Source organism: Epinephelus fuscoguttatus, linkage group LG8 (assembly GCF_011397635.1).
Source record: "Epinephelus fuscoguttatus linkage group LG8, E.fuscoguttatus.final_Chr_v1".
In the NCBI taxonomy this organism is placed as follows: domain Eukaryota; kingdom Metazoa; phylum Chordata; class Actinopteri; order Perciformes; family Serranidae; genus Epinephelus; species Epinephelus fuscoguttatus.
Window position 1 is genome coordinate 35,918,332 of NC_064759.1, and position 20,994 is coordinate 35,939,325.

At 40.3% G+C, this 20,994-nt stretch overlaps 2 protein-coding genes across 5 annotated transcripts in view; both read right to left on the minus strand.

Annotated features, from left to right (window-relative positions):
* The window catches only part of spire1b (spire-type actin nucleation factor 1b), a 53,030-nt gene extending 48,355 nt beyond the window's left edge, over positions 1 to 4,675 (minus strand). For all 3 annotated transcript variants that reach the window (XM_049584170.1, XM_049584168.1, XM_049584169.1), the window contains exon 1: positions 4,119 to 4,675. In XM_049584170.1, coding sequence (XP_049440127.1) covers positions 4,119 to 4,470 — 352 coding nt within the window. In that variant the 5' untranslated portion in view covers positions 4,471 to 4,675. The remainder of the gene's footprint in view (positions 1 to 4,118) is intronic.
* A 3,343-nt stretch (positions 4,676 to 8,018) lies between these two features.
* atp6v1c1a (ATPase H+ transporting V1 subunit C1a) lies at positions 8,019 to 19,456 on the minus strand. 2 transcript variants are annotated; one of them, XM_049584217.1, is made up of 14 exons: positions 19,359 to 19,456; positions 19,185 to 19,263; positions 16,529 to 16,689; positions 15,834 to 15,901; positions 14,730 to 14,815; positions 13,666 to 13,760; positions 12,807 to 12,898; positions 12,476 to 12,574; positions 12,280 to 12,348; positions 11,970 to 12,062; positions 11,647 to 11,740; positions 10,632 to 10,729; positions 10,362 to 10,488; positions 8,019 to 8,762 (listed from the first exon to the last, which is right to left on the minus strand). In XM_049584217.1, exons 3-14 carry the CDS (start codon positions 16,658 to 16,660, stop codon positions 8,664 to 8,666), a joined length of 1,152 nt encoding a protein of 383 aa, XP_049440174.1. In that variant the 5' UTR covers positions 16,661 to 16,689; positions 19,185 to 19,263; positions 19,359 to 19,456; the 3' UTR covers positions 8,019 to 8,663. The 2 variants fall into 2 exon arrangements, with proteins under 2 accessions (XP_049440174.1, XP_049440173.1); XM_049584216.1 differs by lacking the exons at positions 19,185 to 19,263; positions 19,359 to 19,456 and adding an exon at positions 17,183 to 19,175.
* Between the last annotated feature and the right edge of the window lie 1,538 nt (positions 19,457 to 20,994).

Sequence of the window (20,994 nt, forward strand, 5' to 3'; positions counted from 1 at the left end):
CAAACCAGCTTTAATAAAAGCTCTGTTTCATTCTAATTACCTTGGTGGTTTAAGTAGCATGTGACAAGATGACAAGAGGCACTGTTGCATGAATGTACTCCCTTCAAGAAGAAGACCCACTTAAATGTATCTCCAGGCTACAGCTGCCCAGCTTTTACTTCATGAACAAACAGCCTGCTAACAGATGACCCTCTTAACAAATGGCTGTTTTGTATTGTAACACGCAGTAATGCAACGTCACAACAGTTCTGACATCATTTCATGACCCTAACTTGCATCAGCAGGTTTGAATGCAACATTGCTGTAAAGAGAAGGAGAGTCACCAGTGTGATGTGTGTGTCTGCAGATAATCGATTGAGCTTTCTTAATGCCATAACAGTATGAAAATAGATCTGTTCATCAAAGTCTAGGCATGATACAAAGAAATTTACAGTGTGTGTCCTGCTTTCACAGTGTGTATGGATATAATGCAACGTGTCAGGTGCCCCAGATAAACTGCAGAGGGGAAGAATACAAGGAGGACTTGGTTTTGAGTGACAACCGGGTCTAAAACTAACCCTGTCTGGATTCAACTTCAGGTCAATTTAGCAGTTGAGAGCTTTAGAGGTCCTAAATCCCTAAAACCTTTGCCACATATTTATCTCATTATTTACATAAATGTCTTTGTCGGCTTGGGCTTGTGAATCTGAGAGAGAGAGCCTGCGCTGAACAGCACAGATAAGTGGCAATTAGACCAGAAAATTATCCTGCAAACTGAAACCATTTGTGTGGTTGCACTGATCACAACACTCCCAAATTACTTAGACCTAAGAAAGATGTACTTATGAAGCTGTCGCAGGGTTTGCATAAAGATTATGAGGCAACTAATTCGAAACAATAGAAATGACATTTAAAAAATATATCCAAATATTGATATTGGCGTCAATCAATGAAAATAGTCATTTAAAATCAAATATCACAATATTTTTGACCAAATACCTCAACTGATGATATTGATATTGTGACGATATTGTAGGGTTGACTACTGGTGCTTTCACGAAATAAATAATCCCCAATAATGTGGATATAATGACTAAGGGCCTGTGTTCACATTACATTTTTTTTTCTGAGTGCCAACGTCTTCTTTCATTTGTTCCCAGTGAGAGTTTATGCAGTCGCTTCCAGAAAAGGTGCTGCAACAAGCATCTTTTTTCAGAGCATGAGCGCCATGAGCGCTTCTAGTTGAAAATCTCTGAACTTTTCAGAAAGACACTTGTGATGTCTCTGTCGCTCCTTTTCAGGCAACCAATCATATGGCAGTGTCTATCCAAGCTGTTTGACATGTTGGACAAAAACAATCATAACACAGAAAAGCTCATTTGTGGGGGCAGATTGGCATTCAACACTGAATATTGCTGGTGAGTGTTATGATTTTATAACTGTACTGATACAGTGATATCTTGTACAAGCTTATTAGGTGTGTAGTAAACCCCCTGTTAACATAGTGTCATCAAAAAAGATGCTGAATCGCTGGGATGAAGCACACCCCAGTGCATTGCCACCACTTTTCTGCCAAAGAGAAACACTATGTTGGCACAGGCCCTAAGTCAGTAAAGGCAAATAATGTATTGCAATATTTTGCATGGCACGCATCAACTTGTTTTCATATATACATAATCAGTATTGCAGATACAAATTAAACTTTTGGTAGCCTAATACAAAACTAAAATCAGCTGCTTTTTCAGTCCACTATTATGTGACAAAGTGTTCCTTTACAATATATGCTATTGCAAAACGCAGCATATAGCTAAATGTTTAAAATCGCAATAATATTGTATCCTAACTTATAATATCATATCTTGGTGCATCCAGTGATTCCAACTCCTACTTCCCTGTAATACATCCTTTAAAAACGAGAGAAGACAACATTTATGATATTACTATATCCAATCTAGTCTCATATCATTATATCGATACAATATCGATATATTGCGAAGTCCAACCTAACATTGATGGATACATGTTTAAAATACAGTTTACAGTGTATAGGATGATGGGTCTCACCTTATCTGTGTGGTTCATGTAAAGACTGAGTGTGTATAATATTTTGCACATTTGGTGTAGGATGTAAAGGACATGGTGAGATGTTCATTTGTGAAATAGCCACATGAAGCAATATTAACAAAAATATAACATAGTGGGAATGCAAATGCCAAAACACAAGCTTAACTACAACCATTCAACACATTCCCATACATTTCCACATGACATTACATGAGCAACCGAGGGATAAAAGCCTGGACTCCCCTCTCCAATGGTTGCTTCCATGCTCCTAAAAATAGCCCATTCATTCTAAGCATATAGACCTACAGGCCAAAACCAGCATCATCATCACAGCTGTGCCTCTCAGATTCCCTCATAAAAGTTGATTAGACAAAAGCATGTGGTGGATTGATTAAATCAAGGGCCAAAATGTTGACTGAGCAGTGCTCGGTATCGTGTGTGTGTGTGTGTGTGTGTGTGTAGCTGAGTTAAGAGCACATCCCTCCGGCCCTCAGGTATAATCCATTACAGACAGATATAGATAGATGGGCATTTAGTCAGTCTGCTCTGCACTCTGTGTATCAGCAGATGTGATCACAGCACACACTGAACATGCAAGGCCTCGGTCTGACAAGACCCTGTAATGTGTTTGGTTTAAGAGCATGTTATCATTCATAGACACACCCATCGACTGTAGCAACACACACATCACATGGCAGGCAGTGTTTTCTATTTTGTTCTGAATCCTGGTTGTTAAAAAGATCTGTAGTAACTGGGATACAGGACAAATACCACAGAAACACTTTAACTCTCCCATATGAGACACAAATTACCATGAAGTACAATAATGTCACTATAAATGCCCTGTACAGCCCCACAGACACCGTGTAAATCCCTAAAGGGATGTTTCCAGAATATTGCAGTGATTTTTCATTTTGTACACTATATGCTGCCACCACTGCCTCCTCTCACTTTCTTGGATATTTTCAGCTTGGCAATAGAAACACTGCCATACCAGCAGGGCTTTAACTCTTCTTTTTTATCACACCTCATTAATTTCATTTGTAATCAACAGAAGCTCCCATGCTGCAGATAGTTAGGATCAGCTACATCAGGCCATAAAGTTAGGCAGGGGTGTAGGTTTTGTTTCAGCATTGCGGGGGGGGGGGGGGGGGGGCCCATTTTAAAGTGGGGGTTTGGGGGTCCTCCACCAGAGACATTTGAGCATTAAACACCTGCATTCTGGTGAACTTCTATGCACCAATTTGTGTCTTTATGGTGTAAATGTCATTAATGTGGTCAAAATACAAGTCTTAGTCTGTTAATTTCATGTTTTTATTGGAGGGGACAAGTGCACATGTTTAAAATATTTAGGGGGACATGTCCTCTGTGTCACCCCAGAAATCTACACCGACGAAGAAAGGCATGTGCAGGGGTGAACCATCATCTTTTCTGTTTACACACACACAGGCATGGACCCACACCTTGATCCTATCATGCACATTTCAGCTTGTAATCACATGCTTTAATCAGATGAGGCAGAACAACCACACTGATCTGATATGAGGTGGCAAACAGTCTGAGAGGCTTTAACCATGAGATGGGACCACATGATGCACACACGCACACGTGCTTTCAGTGAGGAGGGATAGTGAAAATCAGTGAAAGCACTATAGCCATGAAAGTGAGAGCAGCAGGGGTCTCTTTGTTTAGCAGTGACAGGGGTCATGTGTTGTGGAGCCTGGTTGTTGTTGTTCTGCTGCAGATTAAAAACTAATCCTGAGGTACAAATAAAGCACCTGATCAGGAAAAACATGTAGAAAGCCTCCACACGTGCAGATGGAAATATGTGTGGGCCTACACATTTTATTTATAGTGACATTATTGCTCTGTGATGCCACTTTACAGTGCTATTACATTCCTATATGGGAATATAGGTTACCCAAGTGTCTCTGTAAGGTATGTGCCATCTTATTTATTTAAGTCTTTACATAAGGACAATCACAACACCTCAGCTCCATTATTTGAAACGCAAGTGATGGCCTGGCCTAGATCGGAGCAGCTTTAGGCGCACTCAGTCTTACATAATATTTTACCTTCACAGCTCTGGTGTTCCACCCTCACAGACCCGTCTTTCTGTATCCTAACATCCCCCGGTCCGGATATCCTCCTCAGAGCCGCCGCTGATGATGCTCCGGCGGCAGCGGAGGAGCTCTTTCTCCGGTGTGCCCTCGCCAGCGTCCTGCAGCACTGATAACACACCGCCCAAGCCTGCTCCTCATTGATGGGCTGGCCATAAAGCCTCAGTATCTCATCCAAAGAGAGACCCTCCAGTCCTGCTTCCTCCGTGGGATTCATCGTGTTGTGATGCTGCTGCTCATCTCGGTGTGTCGCTGCAGCAGCATCATCCGTCAGCCCTCCGTGGTCCCCGCATCGCTGCTCGGCCATCCTTTCATTATCTCAGCGCAGGAGGCCGGAGGAGGAGAACAGGTCCAGGCCGATATGTGAGAGGGAACCTGGAGGCATTGATGCTTCCCCTCCTGCTCCCCGGGGCAGCAGCGACAGTCAGCAACGTACCGGTGCTTGTTTCCCCGCCCGCGCGACGCGTCGTTCAGGTTTCGGGAGCAGCAGTCATGAGACGGTGTGTGTGTGTGTGAGGTTTGTGTGAACGTAGCCTTCACCGTGTGTGTGTCTCACAGTCAGGCTCACTCCTTCATCACATGATCGCTCTCTCTCTCCTGTCTCTCTCTCACCCACACACACACACACACACACACACACACACACACACACACACACACGAAATGTCCTTGTATCTATTTCCTGGCTTTTGGATTTATTAAATCACTGTTGGTGCAACATGATCTTTTCTTCTTTCTTTTTAAAATTCAGTGTGGTTCATTCAGATAGCCTACAGTTCACTCCACCACATTGGAGTCAAAGTTAGACTACAAAACAGGCTATTCCCTGAGGCCCCAGAGTCCCAGGGGCCCAAAAGCCTAAATTTCACTGTCAGTTTGTCAGTGGTTTGATTCATTATACATTTTATAAAGGAATTTGCACCACCAAATTATAATATCAGCTAGTTTACATCGTTCCCATGGTGCATATTTCTAAATAAATGAACTTATAATTAAATTATCACAAACTAATTGGCGCACATAAAACGTGGATTCATGTTGTAATATCAGACTGGGCCTCCTGGATGGTTTCTGGGTCTCTGTCTGCACTGTGTGATGGGACCTTGACAGTAAAACTGTAAAAGGGTATAAAGCAAGGGTGTCAAACATACTGCCTGTGGCCCAGAACTGGCCCACAAAAGGGTCAAAATTTGCACACCTAATATTGACGCACTGAAGGGTAAGAGGTGCCAGTGAGTAGCATACATTATTTAAAATGCTGCTTCAGAGGATTTTTCACCCTGATCAGAATACAGTTTTTTAAAAGAACAAATAATACATACTGTGGTCATATGTAAAGATATATTATAGAGATATTATCCACTTAAATTTGATGTGGTGATGGCAGCATTACTACTCCAAATGTGCAGTAAAATGCACATGTAATGACAGGCAGCAGTCGACTGACTGAATGTGGGAAAACTGAGACATTTTGTTGAAATTGCCCTCATTTTTCTTGAGACATCTCCAGCTGTTCATCGTCTGTTTTGTAAATGGATGAACATTTTCAGAATGTGCTTCTTTATGCTCAAATAAATTGACAGTTTAGAGGTGTTGTTACCTAAATGTTATTATACAATGGTTTTTACTGAGATCAAATTGGGCTGTATGGCCCATAAACTAAAATGAGTTGACACCCCATAAATAATGTGCAGAGTCCTCTTTTAGAAGAAATTTGTCTCTAGACAACGATGAAGTCACAATAAACATAGCTACAAGGAAAAGTTACAAGAACATGAGTCCACTGGGTGTTATTGCTGCAGGTTATTGAGGGCAGTGATGGCAGGGGACACGAAGCTCTTACGGAAGTATGCTTTTTTTACAAATCGGAGATCTGAATCTGCAGCCAGATGGGAGTAGAGTAGAGCATGAGTTCAGGGAGTGGCTGGGGCTGTGTGCTATGGTGAGTGCTTTGCATGTGATTGCAGTATCAATAAGGGCTGGGAGGGTGGGAGTAGGGAGACCAGTGATTTCAGAGGCATTTGGTGCTTCTCAAACTCAAGAGAGGATCCTTAGAAGGCTGAATTTCAAGGGGGCTACATCATCAAATCCCACTGAAGGGCTATTCCAATGTCAAAGATACTTCCAATTCTACTGAAGACAGAGTCCTTTCCTCAGAGAATTTTCAAGGATGCGTGTGTATATCCTCAGCGGGCATGATTTACCCACAATTCTCTTTGCATGATTTACTGGAACTCAAGGCAGGGCCTCTTCAATGACACACACCTGGGCACTCACTAGCGTGTTTCAATGTGTGTTCACCGAATACAAGAAAGGAATCTTGCTTACTCCAGAAGGACCCATCCTAAGGAAGCATCCCTGACTTTGGGAAGCATTGACTGTGTGCAATTCTGAGGAGTTTGTTCCTGTTGGTGACAGTGAGCACAGTGAGCATGTGAAGGATGGGTTCTATGATGCTCCTGTACAGGTGGAGCAGAAAGTGAGGTGAAACTGAGTGCGCCCTGATTTTCCAGATGGCGGAAAGCCTCTGACGGCAGCATTTGTTGATGCTGTTAGTGTGATGATCAAAACTGAGTTTACTGTCAAGGGCGATCTCAAGATACTTGAAGCTCTCCACCATCTCAACTGGCTCACTGTTGATAAACATGTGGGTTCATTGCGGCAGTTCTTCTTCTTGGTCTAAGTCTTAAGTCCTTTAATTAGGACAGAGTAAGCCTGCTTGATTGGTGTTGATAAGTTCAGACTGATGACATGACATAATTTTCCATCGCAGAGCGTTCCATCTTTAGCCTGAACAGTAGGCTAGCACCTTAGTGGCACCTATTGTTGCAGGAACTACCAAAGTAGTTGAGTATTTATGCATAGACTTATAATAATGGACAGAGCTACCGTGACGTCACCCATTGGTTTGTGGATTGCAGTTTTGAAACATCAAGTTTAGCATCTTGTTTCGGCCATGTTGTTTTTTGGAGCCAGAGATGACCATATTTGGACGTGAGGGTGAAGCCCATAGATTCATGGGTGAAGCTGTGGAGGAGCAAGGCGTGGACTCAAGATAACATCACAACCCTTCAAGATGTAGCTGAGATATAAATGAAGGCTGGGTTTGAAGATGGGTGTGGTCTGAGTAAGGGGGGCAGAAGTAGAAGGGGTAAGAAGTAGGGAAAGGGCCATTAGCCACCCCTTCACTATGCCCATGGATGACATACACTTTGAGTGGCAGATCGTTGTATCGCGATTGGACTGATCCCATTGCAAGATAGTGTCTTATCAGATTTTAGTCACAAAACCAATTAGTTTGAAAATATGATGCACTGTTGGAGATTAAATTTCCCAACAGTATGTGAAGCCGTTAAAAGTAGCTCTATCTCAGCCAACCACAACATAAAAGGACCACTTACATGTTAATGCATCAATAATAATGAATGAATATCATAATAGCACTGGCAGGGACACTTTGCACGAGTACTTATACTTTTGATACTTTAAGTAAGATTTTGTTACTAAAGGCATGCACCAAAACACTTCCAACAAATCCAAATATCATGTAGGGACACAGAGTGTGTATTTGATGCCCTCTGCTGGTGGTATCTCCAGCTGTCCTCCATGTTGAAACTTAAGGATTTGCTTGCAGCTGAGTGGTTTCCAAATGATTTCTCCTTTAAGAGGAACTGTCCTTCAAGTTGCCTGCAGCTCTGCATATGATCATGAGTCATCACAAAGCTTCACAGAGGATGTCTCTCTTTACGACACAGAGACATAGCCAACATGTCTCTTTCATTTCCCACACATTCACATCACCGTATCACGCCCGCAACACTGAGTTCTGTTCAATCACAGTAAAATCTGAGAGAATTATATACATACATGCTCATTTATTCAGCAGTTGACAAATTCACATGTTTGATATGATTTATTCATCAATCATATTAATTCAATCAATGGCTTACACAATACTCTGATACAGATCTTATTTGACAGCAAATATACACAACATGAGACAACAACACACACTCATATCACATCTTTGTTGCACAGTGTCTGCAAGGGTGACCCTGCAGTCTCAGAAACACACATCTGATCTGTTTGCCATGGGTACGGTGATAGCATCGCCAGTATGTAAACATAAATCTCTGAACATCGATACACAAGCTATCAATACACACCAGCAATGGAATGACAGTAAATATACAACTTTCCAAAATGATTTGTTTATCCACTTCACGTCAAAAAAAGCTAATTATCTGTGTGGCTTGAGAAGAAAAACAAACTGTAAACAAAAACAATAATTAAAAGTCCTTTTTTTTTGTTCCTTGCTTGTAAAAGTGGAAGAAGCTTGCTGACGAGCTTTTTCACCACAAGGAATGAACATGCAGCGTTGTCGCTCAAGCAGCTGATTGGGAGATGGGACAGTGAGGAGACACACAGCGGGGGAGGAGGAGGAGGTTTGCACCAGGAAAGGTCCAACTTAATCAGTACTCAAGATAAAGACAATAAGTGTTAAACTTTAAAGTCCAACAGGTTGCAATCAATCTTGTAGTAGACGTAAGGATAATACTCCTGCTGGCTCAGGTTTAGACCCGGGATGTCCATCGCAGACTGAAAAAAGAAGAGAGTGCAGACTGTTAGTGCGTGTAAGCAGCCATTTCGAATGCTGAGAAAAGAGCCCCTCCCGTAAAAGTTAAAGGAGAAGGCCTGGAGAAAAACACATTTCATGCTTAGCCAAAAAAATTCCTGCCTTTAAATCCCAGGCATCCCCACATAAACTTCAAACTTCAAAACTTAAACTTGGGTGTTTTTTCTGCCAAAAATCAGTTTCAGCGAAGTTTCTTATTAGTAAAATTTATTCACACAAAATTATTAAAAGACTTGAATATGAATAAATATAGCTTTATATCTAAAACCACTTTAGTTGTGGGTTTTTTTTTTTCAGTTACCAGCTTTGGCCATGAGAAGGAGCACCTGTTATTCTATGGTACAGTGATGGCGGGGAAGCAGAGAAAGCAGTAGCTGAGACTCCATCTGTATGTCCCACACTGATACTACTGTACATACTGATTCTGCATAGGAAGTGCTGCATGCTAATCATCATAGTATAAACAAATTAGCATACTTTAGCATCTTATACTAACAGGAAAGTATTAAATTAATGACATTTCAGATGTCAATTAAACTGCCTTCACACTCAAAAATTTTATTTAGCACTGATAAAATCTGGTTTGTATATACTTTGTTTTGTCACTTTGCAAGTCTGAACACACTACGGACTCAAAACCGGCTTATAGTAATGTTCTCTTTAGCAACACAGTACAATGTCACAGTTATATTTAAAATAATTGCAAAGAATTGTATTAAAATGTGTCTTTCGCATATCTCAAGAACCATTCATCCCATCTACTTCACACTTGCCAGGTGTATTGCTGAGGACTTGCTTTGGGCACGCGACACATTCAATATTAATAAACTCTGAATAAACAAGCAACCAACGCTCTCAGTGGCAAAGCTTCAGGGATCTGCAAGCTGGGTCAAGCACATCTGCTAAGTGCACTTCACAGTGTTTGTGACCTCAAGTGGACTCAACTTGGTTGTTTTTCAGGAGTGAATATAGTGTAGTAGTATACTGTTGTCTTCTAAAGTAGAATTACACAGTAAGTAAGTAGTACACAGTTGAGTTGCACATATTTTTTCAGCACTCTGCTCCTTAAAATAGTAACATAAGTCCTAAGACCTATTCCAATATTTTTCATTATTGAAACATCATAATACATGTCTAACTGTTTCAGGTCCAGGTGTATTGCTCAGGACCCAAGGGAGCACAGTGTTGAGGGTGAAGCTGTTTGAATGAGTGGCTCTCGAAAAAGCTGCAATACCACAGGTCAAGGAATCTGCCCATTCTGAAAAAGCATGTTTTGAGCTGGCACTGCACTAGTTTAAACATAAAGAAGCAAAGATACTTTGTGATATTATTCTTTTAGGTCCTGGATGTACTATATGTTACAATATGTTGTACTGTGTTAAGTTATGCATTAAAAACTTACTTAGATCATATTTTACATCCTAACTTCTGCCATGATGATCATATTATTAAGTTTTAATAGTCGCCCATGTCAGTTGCTCCAAGATATGAAGTGTGTTTCTTGATGCTATGACCCTGTATAAGTAGTAAGAACCTTAACACAATATTATCGAGGTGCTCACATCAATGATAGCTGCTGCACTGCTGTCCAGATGTTTGTACAGGTCATTCAGCACCTCCCTCAGCTTCTTCATGTTCTTCTTGCTTGGCTGCAGGAGCATGGCCTGGAAGTTCACCGGCAGCCCATATCTGGAGGAAGAGATTACATAAATACTCTCATCAATTTTTTTTCAACCACTGCCAGTGCAAAGGAATCAAGCACTGTTTGATGACAGTTCAGCTTACATGTGGTTTTATGGGTATTATTAAGACTGTATTTCTGATCACAGTACCTTAAAACAGATTCCACAAAGACCCTTAGTGCTTTAATGTGAATCCACGCGATGAAGGCTTCACTGAAGTTCACCTTCAGCCATCGGACAAGTGGGCCCTGCAGAGAACAGATACAGATTGGACTGATATCTTTTGTTGGATGTGGCAGTCTTACCATCTCACCCAAACAGGAGAAGAATACATTTGCAATCAATGTGATAAAATGTCCATTTCTTATCAAAACCAAATTTGGCAGACAAACACTTTCGACTGCAGTGGATTTCATGGCTGCACAGCTTTCTTACATTGGCTGTTTTCTATTTTTTTTTTTTTAAAGTAATCACTCCATTTTTCATATAAATGGCAAACTGAAAAAAAAAAACTATGTATCCCAATAAAAACATTGCTCGCTGTGTGTTATCTGAAATATTTTTTAGAAAAACACTTCAGGACTGTAATCATTCTTCAGCTTTTAGTTATCAATTCTCAGTCACTGGGAGTGATTAGTAATTTACTACTTGGAAAACCTTTGAAATTGACCCCACTGACACTAATAACCATATGACATAGGGTCATTCTGACAAAATAACTGTTATGAAATAAAATGACTAAATCCTCAGCATTATCTCAGGCAGGATTTAAGTCACTTTAAGGTTATCTTAATGCACTAAAAATTAATCCAATTAAGATAAAATGATCGTTTATTAGTCTCACAGAGGGGAAATTTGCATGTATTGTTATGGTGGCAGGGGGAATAGTGCAAACAAGAAACATCAGGGAGCCAAATACAGTACATAAGTAATCAGAAAAAATATAGAAAGATAGAAAGAAAGAAATATGAAGAAATTCTTGAAAAGATCAGAAGGAGGCCTTATAGTATCGAGTGCAGAACTGTATCAGTGAGCAAGTTTTAAAAGCCACACAGTCTCTAAGAGAAAGCTACACAACACCTTCTGACATTAATAGTATCTGAATAGAAATTATTCACCAACTTGAAAACAATTTCTAAAAATTCTTCCCGGTGCCATCACTTACAAACTGCTTCTTCTTATCTGTGGAGAGCCGAGTCATCTCCTCTTTGTCCGCCTTCATCTCCTCCTCATTGTACTGAAAGTCTCTCACTGTGAACCTAGGAATAAGATATAGAGGGCACAACTCAACTTCATTCAACCATGAATATTTCTGTTTTTATAAAGACACTGATAATAACCTGAGTTGATATATTTAGTAAGACCTATTTATATTTGCCTTGTAATCTGGCTTCTTTTGAAATAAGCTTATATTTGCTTGTAGACGTGTTTCACACCTCTTGTTAGTGATTCAGACAGTCCTGTGTAACAACAGTGTGTGACTCTTACTTGTTCTCTCTGGCTTTGTGCTTGAAGTCGTCAATGGCTTTCATAAATAGAGTGACACTGAATAGTCCGCTGTCATTGTCCTCAAATAGCAGACTGGAAGAAAAGACAAGTACTGGTCATACTGCTGCAATGACGTTTGTGACTAACGGTAGATGAATGGGTGCATACATACTCAATATAAGAAAAAAATACTGATGAAATCAAAATCATGTGAAACAAACCACCCACTAAAAATGCCAATACTTGTTATCAGTGTTTCTGACAAAATGTGTTTCATCTAATATTTATTTGACATGATGACATCACTTACTTTGAAGATCGAGGCACCACCATCTCAGCCAGCGTTTCATATGTTTTCTGCCAGTCAGTGTATGCCGTCCTGAAAGAACACAGGGCAAGCATCTCTTTTATCTTTCTCCTGAATTATGATGCCACACATTTCTAATTCAGTCATCTGCATTCACACATGTTAACAGTACTTGTCACACTAGAGACATAATACTCACTTTGGTACGACTACTAGCAGAGTGATGAGGTACTCTGAGTCAAGTACAAAGTCTTCCTTCTTGACTATGTCAGCCAGGCTCCTGGTCAGCAAGCTCCCCCTGGTGGCACATAACTTGGACGTGACATAGGGAAGGTGGCCAGTGTTGACCAAGCATTTCAGAGTCACGGTGACTTTTCAGACCACGCTGACGCGGTCATGGAAACATGGTCAGAGATTCTTGAAGTTTAGCTTGAAGGCACTTTGCTGATACTTAAAAAGGCTGATCCTATGAAAACTCTTCAGTATAAATGTAGTGTTAGACATGCACATTTGTAATGTGGATTACTTACGCATTCTTCCTTTCCAAGTTCTGCAGGTTTCCCTTCAGGTTGTTATAAGCTGATGCTCTGGTCTTCAGGTCATTGTCAATCTGGGTAACTTGCTGTAAAAGACAAAAACAAAGTGATTACAGGCATCAAACACTGATTTTTAAAGCTTTAAGACCTTTTTAAGATGATCTTTAATAAATCTTAAAACTGATTTTAGACAAATCTTCTTCTTCTTCTTTTTCTTCTTATTCTTATTCAAACATTGCATTTGCATTCAGTATAAAGGTAAATAGTATGCATGAGGTGCTGTGTTGGGGAAGGTTTTATGTAGGAATATGGTTATTAGAGTGAGTTAGGTTAATACACATTTTGCCAACAGGTAAGTGCAAGTATAAAGTAGGTTCAGTGGTACGTTTAAAGATTTGTGACATCAGAAGTGTGGACTTTCACACAGAAGAGCTTAACTCATTCTGACAAAAAGACATAAAAGACAGACGAATTAAATCAGATTAAATCTTTGTGGCGATAACGACCTCACAACTGGAAATGTATGACTATTTAATGCCTTTTAAGTCCTTATATTCATCAAATTTAATTCAGGACATTTTAAGACATTTGAAGGACCTGCAGACACCCTGGGAAAATATGGTTGAAACTTTGAGACTGACAAATAAAATACAGAGTAACATGGCTTTTATGGCATACCTCTACACAGGGGACTTTAGAGTAACATAGATGAACCACCAAGGAACCAAGTGAAAACAAAACTCTATGTCAGAGTTCTACTACTGCCAATTAGACAAAAAACTTAATTAAGATAATTTACAAAAAAAATCTTACATGCTGAATTTTCTCTTTTATAACTACCAGAAAGACCTACCTTTGAGATGATTTCAGAGATGTTTTTAAGTGACTGTTTGATGGGATATTTTGCCATGTCCCACTGAAATCGTGTGATGTAGGTGACAAGATCAACTGAAAAAAAAAAGGACAATAAAAGTCTTGTCAGGCTATCATTTGCTTGCTGTCTTAGTAAAGCAGAAGTTGGGTAAAGCTACAATTTTATTGCAGTAATTTCAGATCTGATCCATCAGATAGCTGTTAGTTAGCACTCTCTAAGGATTGTAAAGAATATTTAGAACAACATCAGTGAGCTTGTTTACACCTGGTATTAACCTGCATCTTGGGTGATCCAATCACAAGTAGATAGCTCTAAGTCTGTGTGTTTACATCTGGCATTGGTCCACGAGTCTTGAGTGACCACATGTGATCAGATCTCACTTCCCCACTCTGTATGCAAATAACGCGCATCATTTTAGTTTACAAAGACCAAATGCATTGTTGTTGTTGTTGCTATATACACACTGGCACTGCCTAATTATTAGTTTGTCTGTAGGTTACAGTTTGCGGGAGATTGTGCAGTTTTTCTACTGCAGGAGTGTGACCTATGCACCAAGGACAGCTGGTGAGGGTCCGCCTGCGCATACACAGTGACAGGGCTAACTGTTAGCATCACCCGGGTAACATACTGTTATTTACGGGTTTAACGACAGAGTCGAACCATGTTGGGGTGCATTTGTTGGCACCATTTAACAGCTGCATAAGCAAGGGCGTCACCTGAGAAGGTGGTCCTTCAATGTGGCCCAGGACAAATGAGGATACACTGTTGAAAGAATGTAGTCATATACAGCCCAGACCACCTCTGAACGTGGTCTGAGCGATAGGATCTCAAGATACATTGAGGGCTCATTAGGTGCATTCACACCTGTTGTCCATGTGTGATCTGATCACCAAAGACAAATGTTAATACCAGGTGTAAACAGGACCAGTGTGTCTTGAGTCGTAATTATCATTACCGTACGGTTACACATGCTTCAAATTTTCCCACAGCTTTCTTGGTAATTAAAATATTCTGGGCATAATGTATTGTAACCATCACTGTACCTCCGTTGGCCAGCAGGTTTTCCTGTACTTTGTCTCGACTGTCTTCCAGCACATCAGCCATGTACTGAGCAACCTTCTTCACCACACTGTGAACAGCCAGGAGACATCAAAAACGCGCCACAGCAACACAAACTGCATGCACAAAGCCAGCAAAAACCACACACTCACCCTGCTCACACAACCACCACCACCTCATGCCCCAAATTTAACACAAACATACACACACACACATCAAAACCTTTCACATATGCCTGTTAAAGTAATTTCCTGACAAGGCAATTTATAATATGGCAGACTTGCAGGGTTCAGGGTTTTTAACCACTCTGTTCAACATCACATCAAAGCAGAACTGTGTCTACAGTAGTGAAGCCATGGAAAGATTCAGAGCCAAGTCACATCTCAGGCCTATAATCTTCATAAGAAAGTTAACTTAGGTTTAATGTTGTCTATCTATAAGACATTTTTATTGTTTAAATAATGACAAAGTAACCCAAATCCAAATAATTGAAAGTTCAATAAAAACAATAAATGCATTAATAGCTGCGACTCTGCTGGGCAGAAACTTCCAAAAAGGAACTTGGTAAAAGACAGAGTGTACTAGCCAGACAAGTGAAACCATGTTGCAAAGCTGGTCTTTCTCACAGTGTTGGAAATATCTACAGAGGAAGCAAAGCAAAGCTCAGGCAGTAAAGGCTGTGTGTGAGTTTTGGATGTCAATATTTCCAAAAGACTATAAATGGCACTCAAACATAGTTGCGGCACAGTCATTGGGTATAAATATGACCAAAGAAAGAGCTGCTGGTGTGTCACCCAACTGTAAATTGCCAAGTTTAGACTAAGAGGCCCGCTAGCCTCAGGTCCCTGTGAAATTCCTCATTGTTACAAGGTAAGGGAAGAGATTAAGGAATGGTAAACCGGGTACATCAGAGAGTCAGGGGCTCTGCAAGGTTAGGAGATTTTTTTTACATGCCCCTCATAACACACTATATTCAACATGATTATGAGAGCCCTATAAAAATAACAATTTAATCACTAGAACAATAATTCCTCAGAGACTGAGATTATCTATGCTTATTCTAAGACAGAATACAGCAGGCAGCATACCTTTCAACAAAGGAGTCTAACTTGGCCAGTTCATCCGACAGCCCGACCAAGACATCGAGTGTCCCCACCTGTTTGTGAACACAAAAAGTAAAACATCAGCACATTATGACTTTTGTGTCATCGGTCGTGAGATTTGTGTCGTTTTAAGAGGTCAGCAGGGTTGTGTTTTAACAGTGACATCTAGGGTTCAATCCGCCTACAGTGACATCCAGGGGGCCCTATGTGCTTATGATGGCGCCTCTTTGTCCAGAGCCACTGATGCATTGCTAACAGTTCCAGGAGAACATTGCAGGCCCATGTGGCTGCGAGGTCAGCGGGGTTACTTCACCTTCAGCACAGAGAGGACCCGAACCAGAGGAGCTGGGCTGCTCTGTGGACGAAAACGCTACCAAACTAACGCTTCAACATGCAGGCAACAGATCTGTGTAAAGACTGCTTCCCATACACACAATCAGCTTATTCTTGACAGTGGATATTTAAGGTGAGTGATTTTAACATTAGCTTACTTTTATATGTAAAACCACGATTTCTTTTTTGTTTTGAAACAGATTAAAAATAACAACAAATTATACATGTCCACATTCAACTACTTTTGTCTATTAATCAATCACAGCAAAGTAATGGCTCTGTGCTTCAGCATGGGAGAAAAAGTATAAAATTGTGAAGAGCAGAGAAGCCCAAAAATCTATGCTAACCTTGAGGTCTGGGATGTTGAACTTGTGGTTGGTGGAAAGGTTGTTGGTACGTGTAGTGGCTGCCATCATTTTGTCCCATGTTTGCTGGCAGGTCTTCTCTCCCGGAGCAGAGATCAACCAAAACTCTGTCATGGTTACAGCACTGGTGCAGCTAGAAATAACTGAGAGGAAACTGGATTTAGACTTACTGGTGGTGTTGAAATACAGGTCATTAGTGAATAAAACATTAACAAAGACTGCGTTTGTCTATTTATCAGCAGCACTGGTTTGGCTACAGTACAGGTGAAGTACTATGTTTAAATACCTCCTGTCTTTAGTTAGCTGTGTGTGCTGTACTCTGTGTCCTCACTCTGTTTACTACTAAGCTAATGAAATCATGCTACACTAGCAACAACAGCTCATTTGGTGTTTTAAGTCCATTACAGCCTGGCGTTAGTTTTGACAACACCACATATTTTCATTCCCTCACTGCTACATAACGTTACACAGCCATAAATAAGAACTAAACGCTGCTATATACAAACCGAAGCTGACAAGAAAGATGGTTAAGGTCAGGCAACAACCAGCAAGGATTAGCTACCGTTAGCCACTTAGCTTTGCTCACAACAACAACAACGCAGGTGGTTGTTGCTATTGTTTAACAATTTCACTCACCTGTGAATAACAAGTGTGGCCGTTAACGTGAAAAATGTAGTTGTTAATAGTGTTTCTATGGCTTGATGATTTTCAAAGTTGCCATTCAGTACAGTTGGTGAGGTCTCCTGACAGCAGCATCAGAGTCAGCTGATCTGCCAGAGGAACCGGAAGGCCTCTGTACACTGAGGGATCTCAGCAGCGACCACAGCTGGTGGACAGTGGGTACTGCAGGGCAAATCACTGAGATGACAACAGTCTAATTCTGACTCCTGTGACTGAGTTTGATGCTCAGGTTCAGGGACACCTCAGTAGGGCAGATGCTTGCGAACATATGCGATAGAGACCAGGTCCTTTAGATAAAGGAGTGTCTTAATAACTAGGCCACACTCTACAACTGTGTCAAGACTGTGTGAATGTAATGCAACAGTATATAGATCAGTAAGGGACTGTTCTTCACTTCTTCTCTTTTTGTTTGACCTTCCCTGAAGCTACAAATGTTTTTACTTGACTCCATCATACTCCATCATAAATTAGTTATTTTCAAAAAACTCACCCTTTGATGTTTGAAAGTTGAAGTTAAAAGCTGGAGATAAAATCCTGGAGTTGAAAAAAACCTTGGTGATGTGGACAGTTTACATTTGGCAAAATTTGAAATGAGACATGTAGAATAAATTGATTTTGATGAAACACCACTATTTAAGCTTAGATTTGGTTATGTTTTTTTCTGATGGAAGCATTTCTTTCAACATAATGTGTTCAAGGAACATCAAGAATTTGAAAAGCCAATGCTTTTTACAGTTTCTGGCTATGATAAATGGTGAAATTTTGGTGATTTGTAAAGGCAACATGCCTTCCAAACCGGCAGGATTGGCTTGTTTTCTGTAAAAATCAGCAATAAAAAATAAATACAAAATGCAGCCATTTAAATTTGTATGCTTCTCCTCTAAGCCATAATTAAAAAGTCCTGCCCCAGTGTTTAAAACAATATTTGATATTGTTATGCACCACCCCCTTCCCCCCTGATAAATAACCACCAGTTGTCAATTTTACAAAAACATATCAAGTGAGGCAACGTTTTTTTATTCCTGATATGGAATTTAACCAAATTTCCTGGATTACAAGATGTGATAAGACCCCAGACTCGAGACTCAGTCAACATTCCAAGTGTATTATTACATTATTGGAGAAGCAGACAGGCAATTCTGGATGCCAAGTCAGCAGCATTTGAGGCTTTAGAGTTGCTAAATTTGGAAAAGTCAGGTCAGGTTTCCTGACTTTGGGTGTCTCCTGCACAGAATCTGAGGAAAACGCCCCCCAAAGGGACATGTTTATAGTTCAGTGGCTCTGGGGTTCATTGTTTGGGACACAATGGTTGGTCTGCCTGGAGCCAACCCTCGACATCAAACAGCAGGGTGAGTTTGCCCATGGCTGGCTAGAGGCCAGTCTGTCGGGATGTTATCAGGACACACACACACACACAACACACGCCATAATCGGTCAGACTGCTGAGAGTCTGCTGTGTGATCTCTTCCCGAATAAGACAGAAAAGTGTTGTTTTAGCAATAAATAGCATTGAATTAAAAAAAAAAAAACTATTAACAAGCTTAATGTCATCCCCTCTCACGCAAAGCATTCAACACTGTGTCCTTGCATGGACTCTCATAGTTCTCTGTAAACATCCATCAAAGCTTCTCACACACACCCTCTGATTTGTGTCTGTGTTGTGTTTATGTTTACTGAATAAGGCACGTAAGTGTTAAAGTATTATAAAGGAACTGAAGCATTAAAATAGCTTAAAAAAATCTTAAAAATGTTGCAACAGACATACTGCTATCACCTGTCCTCTTATTCCGTTTCTTTAGAAAATGCTCCCTGTTTTTCTTCTATGAATGCAACACAACACAAGTTAGTTAGTTCACTCACATTCCAGGTAAGATGGTCTCTGTGCACATCACGTGATTACTTTAAAAGGGATAGTTCAGATTTTTGTATTTTTGGGGTTGCATGATCAGTGTATTACCTATAGTAGATGTCAGTTGGCACACCTCCAATTTGGAGAAGCAGGCTAGAGTCCAACACAGAAGCTAAGCAATGCACTGCTGTGGATGGGGGACAGCCACAATAATACAATTAATACACACAATTAATATCAGTTTGAGTATATGCTATATTGAGAGTATTTTCGCTACTTTACCTTTCCATCAGACTGCCTGTTCTGACAGGGAAGGCTTCAGTTCCCCATCTATGCTCTTGTCAAAGTGACCAGGCTCTCACAAAAACAGGTATTTTAGCTTGCTAAACACAGGAGCTGATAGTCCACCGCTGCTTCAATCAGTTAGTTAACTTGTGTTATTGTTTGACTTTGGTGACAAACCATTTTAAACACTGAAGTCACACAACAACACAAATTAAGTAACTGTTCGTCAGAGATGTTAAATTGTTGTTTTTCTTAATGGAATCTGGCTTTGAAGAGAGCAATATTTAGCGTTTAGCTTTTGTTTTTTTTTGTTTTTACCTGGGCCTCTTTTAGGTGACTAAGATACATTTTGTTGCTGACCCTCCACAGCAGTGCATTGCTCAGCTTCTATGTCAGACTCCAGCCTGCCTCTCTAATCTGGGGGCATGCTGACTGATATCTATTGCATGAAATATACCGTCTATGAGGGGTGTTGGTGTCTTAGTGGATAGAACAGGCGCCCCATGTACAAGGCTGTTGCCACAGCAGCCAGCACAGCGGCCCCTTGCTGCATGTCACTCCCTCCATCTCTCCCCCTTTCACGCTGAACTGTTCTATCAATTAAAGGCAAAAAACGCCCCAAAAAATATCTGAATTAAAAAAAAAACAACAAAAAACTTAAAAACATCTGAACTACCCCTTTACTCTGCCTGTACTTAGTTCACTTGGTCTAAAGGCATACATGTTGACACAGATACCCTACATAATGGCTATATTTGTAAATGTACGTGTGTGTGTGTGTATACATAGGTTGCAGTGCAGGACATAAATGCAGTAGCTACATGGGCTATATCCACACACTGTTACTGGAATTCTCCGACATGATTGACTTGTGAAATATCTTACAAAGCATAATAACATAAAGTTTCAGTATTTATTGATGTGGTCTTCCTGATGAGTTACTCAGAAACAATGTACTTTTACAGTAAACCGCATATAATGATTGCAACTACTGACACAGAGTTATGCTATGAATTTATTGTAATGACTTATTCAGTAATCTATCTTGACAGAGAGGAAACAAGGGTGAAATGTGCATCATATTTTAGATTGTGTTATTGTTTGACCATCATGGTATATCTTGCTGTATCTCTCCACCGCTGTGACACCATTGTTAAGAATGACATGTCCTGGGACAGCCCAGAGATAGGTACTTCCTTTTTTAGTTGGCATATTGTAGAACCAAAAACATGCAGCCATTTCACAGTACATATTTGGGTGTGTTAAAGATTGCAATTATGTTTGTTTTTTTTGTTTTTTTTACACATCTGTGCAGTTGTTAGAAAACAGGCATTCACTATAACATTCTTTTTTATATTTCTGCAGCCAGTTGCTTTATATTTCCCCTACTTGACATTCAGATCAGTGTGAGGAAAAGTTTGTTTGGAGTTCCTTTTACTTAGCAACATTCTCTGGAAAAAAAAGAGCTGCTGAGTGACTTCACAACACTTACAACACTAGAGTCTGTTGCATAACACCAATTCATGGTGGGTTTAACCAGTCACTCATGTGAATGTGATGAGTAAATAACTTATTATTATTCCAGTATGCAGAGTTGCTGTAAATGTCTAGATGTCTTATCTGATTGACTGTG